This window comes from Saccostrea cucullata, unplaced genomic scaffold (genome assembly GCF_032062105.1).
Source record: "Saccostrea cucullata isolate Sc308-1 unplaced genomic scaffold, CSIRO_AGI_Scuc_v1 ctg674, whole genome shotgun sequence".
Taxonomy (NCBI): Eukaryota; Metazoa; Mollusca; class Bivalvia; order Ostreida; family Ostreidae; genus Saccostrea; species Saccostrea cuccullata.
In genome coordinates this window covers 77,933-92,473 of record NW_026918952.1, presented here as the reverse complement: position 1 = coordinate 92,473, position 14,541 = coordinate 77,933, and the positions used below count along the sequence as shown (strand labels likewise).

At 34.8% G+C, this 14,541-nt stretch overlaps 1 protein-coding gene and 1 pseudogene across 1 annotated transcript; both read left to right on the top strand.

Moving 5' to 3' along the window:
• The first annotated feature begins 931 nt into the window (after window positions 1-931).
• On the top strand, window positions 932-2,839 carry LOC134276398 (uncharacterized). The gene is made up of 3 exons (XM_062758660.1): window positions 932-1,175; window positions 1,407-1,902; window positions 1,991-2,839. The coding sequence occupies exons 1-3, from the start codon at window positions 932-934 to the stop codon at window positions 2,829-2,831; spliced, it is 1,581 nt and encodes a 526-aa protein (XP_062614644.1). The 3' UTR covers window positions 2,832-2,839.
• A 4,286-nt stretch (window positions 2,840-7,125) lies between these two features.
• Window positions 7,126-14,296, top strand: LOC134276388 (uncharacterized; annotated as a pseudogene).
• Window positions 14,297-14,541: the final 245 nt, after the last annotated feature.

Here is a 14,541-nt window from a genome sequence, read left to right as displayed (position 1 = left end):
AGCAATTAATAGCAGACCCAACCCCTTTCTCTGAACTTAAGACGGAATAAAGTGCATAATGAATTTACATAATTCTTGTTAATAGACATTCTGATAATTTTGTTTATAGATATTTATTCCGTGATACATTTATCTCAGCTGATTTATAACGGAACCAAGTACATATATTGAATTTCTACATTTTTTTTTTTATAAAGACATTAACTACATGTATATACATTTATCTCAACTGATTTATAACGGAATTAAGTGCATATTGAATTGTTATAGTTTTCATTTATGAAGACATTTATTCCGTTATACATTTATCTCAATTTATCTCTAACGGAATAAAGTACATATATCAGAATCCTGTTTAGGGAATATATGCATTTATTCCGTTCCAAATTTATTTTAGACAGCAAAAAAAAAAAAAAAACAATAACTAAAGAATGAATGGTGCATAAGAGGAATTAATAGCTGTTAAACGGAATAAAGCATAATACACAATAAACACGCACTTCGCAAAAGAAAATGGCGTCCAGACACAGAGCAATTCATGAAAAATGAATGTCTATACAAGATATAGTTAGACCAGCGAAGGAATGGCCGTTGTCAATCAGACGACTGTTTCGGACTCCATTCTTAATTCTCATTTGTAGACTTTTCTCCAACGGCAGGATTTATAATCTGTACGCCTGGAATGTCAGTGCGAGGCGCTATAAATACCTTGATGGTAGCGTAAGAAGATATGTACCAAGGCATTTGCATTGAAATATTACTTCCGGTAAGATGGCGATGGGCGCAATCAGAATGTAAAAGAAGATATTTGCTCATGTTTGGGATAATCAAGTAGAATTTTATAGATTTAATCTAACTCTCAGCTAAATACTTCACTCTAATACAAGAAAGAAAAGATCACTAATTGTTACAACTGCACAATTCAGTTAAAATGTCGTCTACGTACTATACACGTGGTGCGGCAGGCTCTAAACACCCGACCAAGATATTTGAAGATTGTGTTACTGGCGAGGAACTTGAGGAGGCTCTACAGCACGACCCTAAATTACACCAGCAGTGTGATGGAAGAATCAATAACATTACTTTCAATACAGATTCGACAGACATATGGAAAAAGGTAATAGTGGACTTTTTCGGAAGTGAAAATACAGAAAGCTTACCCAGCCAAAACAAAAGTAACAGCGGACTTAAAGTCACATATGAGAAAGACACTTGTGTAAAGTTTAACTTTTTTACGACAGGCAAGGTTAATATCCAAGGGGGTTCTTGTTCAGCATTTTACGATCTGTACTTTAAACAACTTGAAGATCTCGTAAATTCTGAAGCTGAAAGATTGGGCGATACTCATCCTTAAACTGTACATGGTTCTTCTGAACCCAAGATACAAAATTGTGAAACATATACAGGAGATACACTAGAGCTTCAACCAGATGATATAATCACAGATCAACCTCAAAATGATATGAACACTTGTGATTCCAGTGACACAGTTACTTCTTGTGATGCTAACAACAACAGAAACACAAGTCAGATAATAGACTCTGTAAAAGAGTCTGTGAACAAATTTGAACTTAGTGCAAGTCGTATAGAGAATGTCGTAGTGAAGGCTATCGGTGACCTCATAAAGAATAGTCAGAATGGCATTTATTGCCTAATCAAGCAAACAGAAGGCCAGATTGCAAAAACATTGAAAATATTAGTTGAAAATTCCAACAGCAACCAACCAAAACAAACACCTGACCAAGTGTTAGCCCTGAAAACAGAGCTTTCACAAGTAAAGGCAGAAAATCTTGTGTACAAGGAAGAAATTGATGGAATAAGGAAGAGACATGCCAGAGAGCTGAGAGAAATGGAGGCCAAATATACACAAATGATCAACTCGTGTGATAAAGAGAGAGAATGGTTCCAAAGAAGACTAACTGAAAGAAACAACACCATAGAAAACTTGGATGAAAAGATCAGTGAGTTGAAAACAAAACTTCATAACAAGGAAGAAGAAACATTGTCTCTCAAGTTACATATGCAGAATCAATTACAAGATCACACCACGGAAATGGTTCAAGTTGCATCAAAGAAACCCAACACTGACGAAAACGATGGAAAGCGTAAAGAAAATGGCAGAAAAACCTAAAGTACTTCTTATTGGGACTTCAAATGTTCACAAAATAAAGGAAGAAAAGTTGTCAACACAATTTGACACTATTAAGAGAATAGCATACACTCTGGAAGATACACATGACGAAATAAAGAAGTTCACAGAGACTCCAGACTGCATTGTTCTACACTCATTAACAAATGATGGAAAAACCAAGCATGCAGTACAATGCACACAACAGCTGGAGGAAATTATTAACTCCTGCAAATCAAAGTGGACTAATATTAAGGTTGTGCTTTCATTGGAAACTCCTAGACTTGATGATAAACATTTAGATGCTAAGATGCAGACCATCAATGCAGCAGTGGTCATGAAGTTCATGGAGGACCCTCATGTTACCCTATCACATAATACAAACTTAACAAACAATGGTATTCCACTTACAAATTTACTGGAACAGGATGGATATCATCTATCAAAGCAAGGCACTGCAAGACTGGCTGCAAACTTAAGGAACACAGTGTTTTCGGTACTAGAGATTCACCAGTTACCTTCACAGAGAAATAATGGCGCGAGGTTTGGCAAACGGAACACCAAATATTACGGTAATTACAGAAACGCGAACCAATGGAACACCAGTCACCACAACTTCAGATACAACCCTGGATACGACAATTTCCGTGACTATGGATGGAACAACTACCATGACAGGAGACAAGGCCAATGGAAATATTGACCCATCCCAAACATGGGCAGTTAATTATATCAGCTGTCTTACTGAAATATAAACAAAACAGTTAGAGTTGACTGTTTAGGAAGTCTTTTTAGTAGATCTAATTTGCTTAGTTTGATTTAGTTGTATATGCATGCTTAGTAAGCGTTTCTTTAGTGAAGTTAAATTTTGTTTTTGGAATATTGGGGGCCTAATTACCAGAGGGGAAAACAAACTGGAAGATGATTTTTTCTTGTCAGAACTATTTGGATACGATATAATATTTCTTGCGGAGACACATGTGGGTTATGATTTCAAAGCCGCACTAAATGGCTATAAATATTTTTCAGTATGTAGACCAATGTCAAAAAATGGAAGGCATTTTGGAGGGCTTGGTATATTTATAAAAACAACAATAAAACCTTATGTCTCTATATTACCAAACACAAACAATGATTTTCAGTGGGTTAAATTAGATAAATCTTTTTTTCATTTAGACAAAGATTTGTACATGTGCTTAGTATATTATCCACCATCCCAGTCACCTTATTTAAAAAACTTATCAATAGATATTTTACAGTCCTTAGAGAGTGAAATTACACATTTCAGTACTAAAGGGGATGTAACTCTTTGTGGTGACTTTAACAGTAGAATTGGAAACCTTTTAGATTTTATACCATGTGATACCATAGATCATCTTCCGGTTGGTGATGACTATTTGTCAGATTTAGATTCATACTGTAGACAAAGTAAAGACAATATCATAGATAACAGAGGCAAAGAGCTTATTGAAATTTGTATTGGTAATCAATTACGGGTTTTAAACGGAAGGGTTTTAGGAGACCTTTTAGGTAACTTTACCTGTTTTACAAGCAGTGGCAGTAGCATAGTTGATTATGTTCTTGTATCAGAACGCATTATAGATAAAATTATATATTTTCATGTATCACCATTTTTAGCAACTTTAAGTGATTGTCACTGTAAAATTACATGGAGTCTACTTGCAAAATTTGACAAACTTACAGACAAATCCCAAAACTCCCAAACACTGGAACAAAAACCATGTAAATTTATTTGGAATGAACAGTCTGCAAGTAGATTTCAACAGTATGTCAGTAATGATCTAGAATTTCAAAACAAAATTAACAGCTACAATTCTTCGAGTATTTTGGATGTTAACAAAGCTGCTCATAACTTGAATGAAATTTTTCTAGATGCAGCATCTAAAACTCTAAGAAAACCAAAATTCAATAAACAGAAGAAAACCAAAAAATCTGAACCATGGTTTGACAAAGATTTACATTGTTTACGTCGTAGACTAATATCATTTGGTACAGTCTTAAGTTTTTTCCCTAGAAACCCACAGGTACGTGGCAGGTATTACAGACTACAGAAAGAGTACTCTAAAGCTGTAAAATTTAAACGGAGGAAATTTAAATCAGATATGTTGAACAAAATAAGTGAACTTCATAAAAATAATCCAAAAGCTTATTGGGATATGCTATCAAAATTAAGAAAAGATAGAGACACTAAAGTCTCAGCTGACTTAATATCCCCGGATACATGGTTAGATCACTTTAATTCATTAAACAAAATTGATAATGCTTTTACTGATCGGATTGAAATCATCAAAAAGCAAGTTACAGATTTAGAAAAAATTAGGTGCTTTAATGAGTTAGATATGAAGATAACAGAAGGGGAATTATATAAAGCTATCAAAAAACTTAAAAATGATAAAGCAGTTGGTCTGGACCTTATCTGTAATGAAATGTTAAAATATGGGCAACATGTTTTTAATCCTTGTCTTCTAAAATTGTTTAATAATTGCCTTATTCATGGCATATACCCCAACTCTTGGACCAATGGGTATATAAGGATATGGAAATAACGAACAGTATTCAATCTCAACGTCCATTAAACAAATATACAAAACAAGAGCAGAGCAAACACGGACCTCCGAAACATCAGAGGTGGGATCAGGTGCCATGGAGGAGTGAGCATCCCCTGCTGACCGGTCACACCCGCCGTGTGCTCATTGTCATAATCAGGAAATAACGGAAAAAATCCGTAGTCAATTCAGTGTATAAATAATGGACTAACAATTGGTATGAAAAACGTCAGTCAGCATTTCATAGTACCCCTTCATAAAGGAGGTGATCCAAGTAATCCTTCAAACTATAGAGGAATCACAATCACAAGTAACATAGGTAAACTATTCAATTCTATCTTAAACTCCAGATTGGACAAATTTTTAAATTTTTAGAAGAAAACAATATTATTAGCAAATACCAAATTGGTTTCTCTAAAGCATGTAGAACATCTGATCATATGTTCATTTTGAAATCTCTTGTTGAGAAGTATTGTCATCAAGGAGGAAAGCTATATGCATGTTTTGTTGATTTCCGTAAAGCTTTTGACACTGTTTTACATGATGGTATAAAGTTAAAACTTCTACAAATGGGGGTTGGAAGTAATTTTTACAGTTTGATAAAAAATATGTATTCTAAAAACATGTCACATATTCAATTAGGAAATCATTTAACAAAACCCTTTTATACTAATCTGGGTGTAAGACAGGGGGACAATCTGAGCCCGAATTTATTCAAAATATTTATTAATGATTTACCAAGTATGTTATCCAGTACACCAGATCCTTGCACACTTAATAATTTAGAAGTACATTGTTTATTATATGCTGATGATGTTGTTCTGTTATCAACCTCAGACAATGGTCTTCAACAAAAGCTAAACACATTAAATGAATTTTGTCAAAAATGGTGTTTAAATGTAAATGTTGATGAAACAAAAGTCTTAATTTTTAATAAATGTGGTAAACTGTTGAAGAATAAATTTTTATTGAATAATAGTTTACTTGAAAATGTTACCAATTATTAATATCTTGGTGTTTATTTCACTGCATCTGGTACTTTTTCGCATGCTAAAGATGCATTGTATAAAAAGGGTCTAAAATGTTATTTTAAGTTATGTAAAGATATTTTAGCATTTCATCCATCTGTTAAAACTAGTCTTCATATTTTTGACCACACAATTAAGCCAATACTGTTATATGGCAGCGAGATATGGGGTGTGTTCAATCCTCACTCATCACGATTCAGAAATGGTATCTCAATCGACAATGTATATAATTTTTCAGAACCTGACAAGCTTCATTTGAAGTTTTGTAAATTTATACTGGGTGTTCATAAGAAAAGTGCAAATTTTGCAGTAATGTCAGAACTTGGAAGATATCCATATTATATTAATATCATAAAATCAATGTTATTATATTGGCATAGATTGGAAAATTCTGATAACAGTTCTCTCCTGTACAATGCTTTTATTAATTCTAAAACACTTAGTACAAATAGAGACACCTGGTTCTCTTGTATTCTTGAATTTTTGAAATTTTTAGAAATACCAAAAAATGCCTCCTCCTTAAGTCAATCTAAATTCAAATTTGTCATCAATAATCAAATTCGAAAAAAGTTTATTTGCTCTTGGCTGAAACTGAAAGAAAAAAATTCTGATGGAAAATTGGACTCTTATGTAAAGCTTAAAAGTAATTTCCAACGTGAGGAATATTTAACATTACTAAATAACTTTAACTTTAGAAGAGGTATAACAAGATTAAGAATATCTTCTCACAAACTCAAAATTGAAACTGGCAGATATATTGGACTTGAAAGAGATAAAAGAATATGTGAAAAATGTAATTTGAATGTAGTGGAAAATGAAATACATTTTACCATAGACTGTCCTTTTTACAAAGAAAGAAGAATCAAACTTCTAAATGAAGCACAGAAATATAATAAAAATTTTCATAGCTTAGATAGTTCTCAAAAATATTTTTGGATCATTACATGTGAAAATATCAATGTCTTACTTCAACTTGGAGAGTACCTGTCTAGTCATTTAATATAACATTTTAAAGCACAACAACAATATGATATGTATGTATTTATATTTTTTAACACAAATTACTGATTTTTTTTTTGTTTATCTACTTATTGATTGTCTTTGTCTACACATGTACCTTTCATGCCTCTCTGAGGGCCCTTAATTGGCAATAAAATATTGTCTATTGTCTATTGTACATTTGACAAAATAAATTATTACAAACATGTTTTTTATTCTTTCCTTTCTTTCTCTTTCACCAAGGATTTCAAGTCAGCTGTATTTCTGGCGTGAAGTCAAAACTCTGCCCCAAAACTATTCATATTCAATTATTTAATTCCACTGTATCTAGCCACCCCCTTCTGTTATAAAATGACCCTTCCTCAGAGTTGCCCTTAGTGTGCTCCAAGTCTTCACGTGCAGCATGTCAGAAACCAGGAAGAGTGGCGAGAGCTATCGCGAGAGACACACTGCGGACATACTTACCATTACCCCAGCAGAGTTTGTTAACCATGGAACTTTTTTCATCTATTTTCAAGGCCTGATAATCAAATTTATGAATGATGCAGGTAAAACAACCTGCTGCCAACGTCTTTTGCATGCAATATAGAAAAATGTCCTGGAAACATGACATTGCTTCTTTATAACGTGTTCCCCATTGAACTATTTTTCGATACTCCTTGAAAAGGGTCTACACCAGGTCTTCCAGAACCTATTCGTTTCTTGATAGAAGCAATCTGGTGTTGCAGGACATCTTTTTGTTTATAAAATGTTACTTTGAGAAAAACAGTGTAGTTCAGTTCCCGCTTTTCTGGCATGTCATACACAACAACTCCTGTAAATTTAGCGTCTTTTATTAGGGAAATATTTTGGGAGTATTTCCACAACACCCTCCGCTTTCGCAAATTTACGAGACCCTTTTCGGAAGGCGCGTCAAAAATTCACAAGGGCAACCCAAACGTGGTTTGAAGGCGAGTTAACTCCCTTTCAACTATACTCTTCAAAAAAAGAAACGCATCGTAGAATTTTAGTGACAGATTGAACATAAAGATTATTTAGTAAAATGATGCATTGATAAAACAGAAATGTGGTAAGCAACAGGAATACTATCTAAATGTCATAATTACTCAACAATTTTAAAATTATGGTCAGTTTAAGACTATTAAAGATCAATATCTGGTATGCCCTCCGCAGACACAAATGATAGCCACAAACGGCATGTAATTGAAGCAAATGCATGTAATAAAAACTGTATAGAAATACTCTCTCACTCTAAATGTAGAACTTTAGTCAGCTTTTGCTGAGTCTGGGGATGCGATTGTCTTTGGCAAATCATGTCAATCCATTTTGTCCAATGCTGCTTAATTTGGATTAAATCTAGCGATTTAGATGACTGTGACTGAAACAGGTTGTTGTTTCTTTGCAAGAATAGGTGTGTCAAACGGGCCATATGTGGCTGTGTATTGTGAGATTGCAATACGGCTCTAGGATGCTGCAAAATTGAATGGGTATGTGTAGGTAGAACATGGTAAGAGGACCTTTTTCCATCAAAGTCCATCGAATTCAAACCACATCAATCTTACTTTCTTATAATACCATTTTCCATATCATTACACTACCACCACCAACTTTTTTAACGTCCTGGAGGCAGTTATCAATCTAACCTTCATTAAAAAGCATTAGCACTCTTAAACTTAGAAGAGGCTTTCAGATAAACATTCTGGACTAGTAAGTTAACCAAAATGTTCAGAAGTGATGCTGTGGTCATACTCTATTCATCTGAGATCTTTGAAGTCGATATTAGGTGTGTTGTGGGGTCGGAACAATGGCATGAATAATCCTCTTGCAATAATTCGTAGTCATCTGAAAACGGTCTTGTTAGATGATCTGTGCAGTTCAGGGATTGCTAATGCTTTAGATGATGTCCTTACATTACATTCATGCAATTTGCGTAATCCTCGGAAGTGATGCTGTGCTGCTGATGTTACACGTAGTTTACCATATTTTTTGCGAACATTGGGTGTTCGATGTTAATGGTTTATGTTTAATAGGTTAGATATGGTCTATGAGTAACATTAAAACCTCTTGCAACTGTAGATTGCGGGTACCCCTGCTTCCAGTCGCCCACTTTCCTTTTTGTGTCACGCAACATTCAGATGCAGCAATTTTAGGAAGCGTCATTTTTCAGACAAAACCAGATTCAAAATATCGAGAACTCCCGCTTTTGATAGCCCCTTTTTACCTGAAGGAATTGCATCGGAATTCATCAAATGAAAATTGAGATCAAAATTTTTGGAAAAGTTTTGTGTGAGACTTTTAGAATAGCTGTAAAGTTAATAATTGCATTAAAAAATCATTCATTTCACTCGGATACATCGTATTCATACAAAAATAAAAGGTATGACAAAACTATCAAAAATTTTCAGGGCATTGTTCCTACTATGCGTTTCTTTTTTTAAAGAGTATATTTAATTCCAGCATTACCTTTTAAGTTCTTCAACTTGTAAAGTATGCATTTTCCAATCTAGGCCGACATTGTTACAGCAATAGTATTGTTATTTTTTTCAGATATGGATATTTGGCATGGTTGAACGGGAAACCAACAAAATTATCTTGTATCCTGTGTCAGACAGAAGTGAGGACACCCTCCTGCCAATAATCAACTATTTACAGTGACGGTTGGTCAGCATACCACCCTCTAAATGACATCGGGTACAAACATTTCACCGTGCTCCACAAATATTCATTTATAAAGATCTATGTAAACAAAGAAACAAACGAAGAGGTCCCAGTCCACACTAACAGAATAGAGGATCATGGAAGCACGAGAAGGACCATTTTAGACGGATGGCTGGAAGTAAAATAACGCAATGCAATGGTTATCTAGCCGAAATTATGTGGAGGGCAGATGTGAAATTAAACATCTACAATTGTTTCTTCGACGTATTCAAGTCTATCTTCACATTGGATGCAAAACCAAAATAAAATTACACTACACCAGTGTTTGACTCGTTGACAGGGTTGGCAGAGGCACCCGAATCACAAATCAATTCCTGGGAAATTAAGCCTGGTATGTTTTGCATAAATTGTAATACTAGTGAAAACGGAATGTTTCAGATATGCAGAAATATGCCTATAATAGGCATATTTCTGCATATCTGAAACATTCCGTTTTCACTATACCTTGCACCGTTTTTTTCTGGTTTTAGCTAACGCAGATGCAGAGACGGACTCATCTCAGAAGGAAGAAGTGCCCTCTGCAGTGCTGATTGGAAGTTCAGCCTCAGCCCCCTCTGACTTCATACCACCTAACAGGGAGCTGTATTAATTTGATGTAAGGGAGAGGCGTGCAATTAAACAGCTTCTATGCTCTTTTGTATGATATGTTTTCTGGTGATCTAGTTGAGAATTATCCAAACTCTGAAGTCTTTTCTTTAACACTGGAAGACAGGGGAAACTGACCAGTGGAAAGTTCCTGTGAAGCTCTTCTCGATTTCAAAGAGGCTTATTGCATCTATGTAGATAAACTGGAGGAATTGATTTACTGACAATGAGAGCAATGGCTCTTGGAGAGCATTTGTCCAAGAGGCCATTAACATTAACAATAACGGGTTTTATGAAGAAAATGAAACAGTACATCAAGTAATTCAAGACAGATTCATTTCCCAGCAGAAAAGAAACATTCTCAGATCTATCATACCACAATATGTAGACGTCATAGTTTAGAATTTGAAAGATAGATTTCAAGAAAGTGGATTTATTGAAATAATAAACATGTTACAGCCTCTTCGTATCACTTTACATCACAAAAAGGAGAGTTAGCAAAATGTAGAAATAAGAGTTTAGCTGTTTTGGCTAAAGATTTTGCTGTTCAAGGAATGTGACATTTAACTACTCTGGATTTACATATAGTCATGTACATATAGACCTTCTGGCGCTTTTTTCATTTTAAATGACTTTGATTACAAATAAGTTTGTACATATATTAAGGTGTAATTGATTTTCCTTCTAAAATTGCACTGAACTTGGATGTTGTTAAATGGTGTTCATCCCATCACTGCTCTTTAGTACTCCTACAAGTAAGAGCCTCGGTTAACGTCCCTACGCTCCTTATATACCTCGGACTCTTACATCCGAAGGCCATTTTCTAACGAGCTCGTTCCGCCTGAGATTTTGGGCGGAACGTATTATGCGTGAAATAAACTGTTAACAAGCAATTTTCAGGTACCTACGTGTTTGCATGGGGTATGAAAGTCACAAGAAATAATAAAATCCATTTTATTCAGTATGCATTATTGTTAATTATTGAAAAATGTCGTTATTCCAATTTGTCACCAGAAGTACTTTCGATTTGACTTCACATTAATTTTGCGGATTGCTTGTCAGAAAACGAAATTTTCGTTGCATTACACTGGTTTCGTTTCGTCAGATTTTCTGTATTCCATTTCCGAATTTTAAACAGATGACTTGTTTCAATTTCTGCTTCGATTTGAAAAATAATGGATTTATTGCTAATACGAGAGGTTAACAGTGTTTTATGCGTAAGTTTTATCGTAAATATTGAGTATTTTATTATTTCGTACCATTCGTTAATAAACAAAGCCTTATTTCTTAATAAAATAATTTTTTCCACTTGGGGTTTCAGCGGCGAGAATTTTTACAATGGATGCTAGAGGTTACGCGGCGCCAAGTCAAAAGTATCTCGCCGTGAACCTCTAGCATGCTGGAGTATGCTCTTTAGTTGTTTCCTGAATTTCAATAGTTTGAGTCATGTCTATCTTGAGTGAGCGTGGAAATTGTTTAAACTCATGATTGGTATGGTAAGTGCACATCTACGCAATTATCTTAACTGCCACATCCACTTGTGATTCGAAAAAACGATGCCTCAAATGAAATTAATCCTCATTATTTTTAAATAAAGGTCTATTTCTTTATTTAAAGCATTTTGATTTAATTTGAATTTTCATAATGATAAACTTAATACATGTACACATTAAAATATTTATTGATAATTGTTAGCTGCAGATCTGTAGCTCTCCGAAAAAAATATATTAATAGACCGGAGGTCTATCAATATATATTTTTTCCGGAGAGCTACAGAACTGCAGCTAGATAATTGTATGCCCAACTTCGAAGAAGGGAGGGAATATTTCTTTGCTGCTGTCTGTCGGTCCAAATAATTTCTTCACAAAATCTGCATACACTGAAATGAAATTTGGTATAGGCCTTTTTATGTATCAGATGACTCTCTAGGTAAAGTTCTGTTTTAGGTACGATTGTGCCATTTCGCGACCTCAGGTCTTTTTTTTTTGGGGGGGGGGGGTTGGTTCCTCATATGATGCTACATTCCAAGCTATTTTTAGCACTGTATTTAAGAATAAAAAATTAAGATGTGTTTTAGTAGAAACAAGGATTATAAACAAAATAGACAAACTCAATTTTAAAAAAAATGTACCGAAGTATAAATTACTTTGTGCTAAAATTTAAATACTCCGTTGATACTTTGATTAAGAAATTCTTTCATTTACGATTTTTTTATTTTGGCAGTAACAGTTACAGCCCTAACAAAATTTTATTGGCTAAAGAAACTTGTCAAGTTTTGGATCAATCCCTGCTGCCCAGCACTTAACATTTCTGATATGCATTTGCTGTCATCCTCATCATACACAACTTCAGCAGACACTTCTCAGCAAGCCCCCGCTCCTCAGCCGGGACAACAAATCCCGCTCCTCAGCCGGGACAACAAGCCCTCGCTCCTCAGCCGGGACAACAAGCCCCCGCTCCTCAGCTGGGACAACAACAGATGTTTGTAAAACACCTTTGCCCCCTCCCCCAATTGGAATTTTTCCAAGTCCAAAAGAGCAAACCTCTGTCAAAAATGGCACGATTGTACCCAACAGAATTTGACATAGATATACATATGATAAATCTGTATACAAAATTTCATTTCAGTATGTGCAACGGTTGCGAAGAAAATGATTGATTGGTTGTATATTGTTTAACGTCCCTCTCGAGAATTTTTCACGTATATGGAGACGTCACCGTATGCCAGTGAAGGGCTTCAAATTTTGACCTTTACTCGGCACTCAGGGCCATTGAGCAGTGAGGGATCTTAATCGTGCCAACGCCTGCCGCTGACACGGGGCCTCGGTTTTGAGGTCTCTTCTGAAGGACCCAGCAAAGAAAATAACTGAAACTGCAAATAATTGGAATTTTTCTATGTCTAAGGGGCATAACTTAGTCAAAAACGGGCCAATTTTACCTTAAACAAATTTTGACATAGATATTCATATGATGAATCTGTATACAAAATTTCATTTCAGTATATGCAACGGTTGCAAAGAAAATGAACAGAAACTGCAAATGATTGGAATTTTTCTAAGTCTAAGGGGCATTACTCTGTCAAAAATTGTGCGATCGTACCCACATAATAAAACATGACCTAGATTTTTTATGTGATATATCTGTATATAAAATTTCATTTCAGTACGTGCAATGGTTGCGAAGAAAATGAACGGAAACTAAGTGGACAGACAGACAGCAGAAAAGCAATATACCCTCCCTTCTTCGAAGCAGGGCATAACAAGCCCCCATTCCACAGCCAGGACAACAAGCCCAGTATTCTCCAACAACTACCAGAAGTAAAACAGCAAAAAAGAAACCAATGTTTGAAAGCAAGTCAAAGGTTTTCGTGCTTTTATTGATTGGATGATTTTTCTTGGTTCTTCTTTAAGATTTAATATTTTGATAAATGTGTAGTCTGTAGTTTTCTAAGGATAATTCTATGATGATTTGAAAAAATTCTATGAAAATTTTAAATTTTATTGACTTTGTATTAAGTAATTTTTTTTCTTTTCAATTGTACAAGTGTTGAATAAATTAAAATTTTTATGACAGTATAATCCTTATTTTGTTCTAGTTTATAGTGGTTTCCATTATCCTCATCAATAATTTAGTATCGAAAGCAGAGAAACAATTATGGATGATCAAGGAAACAACAAAAGATTACGCGATGACAACTGAAAAAAATATGAGAGGAAGAAAAGAAAATCAGGCACTGGTGAACAAATGAAAGCTAGGAATGAAAAGAGAAAGGGCCAAGAAAATCCACTTATATCAGGGTCTATTCGGTTCTATACGAAGTCAGATGCAGAGAGAGTAGCAGTCTAAAACAAAATGGACAAAATCAAAATGTGTCTAGCTGAGAGAGTTTCTTCATTGACTAATGATCAATTGCTGAATTCTGTGTTTGATTTTTTTATTCAAATGCATGGACTCGAAGAAAATGATCGGCAAAAGGCATTGTTGATTATCAACCGTATTTGCTCTGTGAAAAAAGATGTGTGTGAAGATGTGTTTATACCAGTTACTCGGGGATGCGGAATATATGTGCAGGGATTCAACGACATAGACAAAGCTGTGAGGAACTACCGGATGTGAAACGACAACAAAGATTTGGTCATACAGTGAAAGTTACATTTACCTGCAAAAAGAATCCTAGTGTGACAGCAGATTCATCCCAGCATCTACCCGGAGGAATGTTTTTAACCAATCTACGGATTATACATGCAGTAAATGCAACTGGACTCAGATAATACAGTCAGTATAAACGTCTTTGCGAATCTTCTCACCTGGGTCTAATACCTTAGAGTATGTTTGAAAATTATGAACTTTATTATTCAAAAACGGAAGAGCTTTCAAGGGAGTCAATTTTTGATGCCATAAACGAAGAAGTGGGACAAAATTAGACAAAGTAGCCTCCATCAAGACAAACACCTATCACGCTATGAAAAACTGCCAAGGATCTCCAGAAAAACTCGGACAATTACTGGACAATATT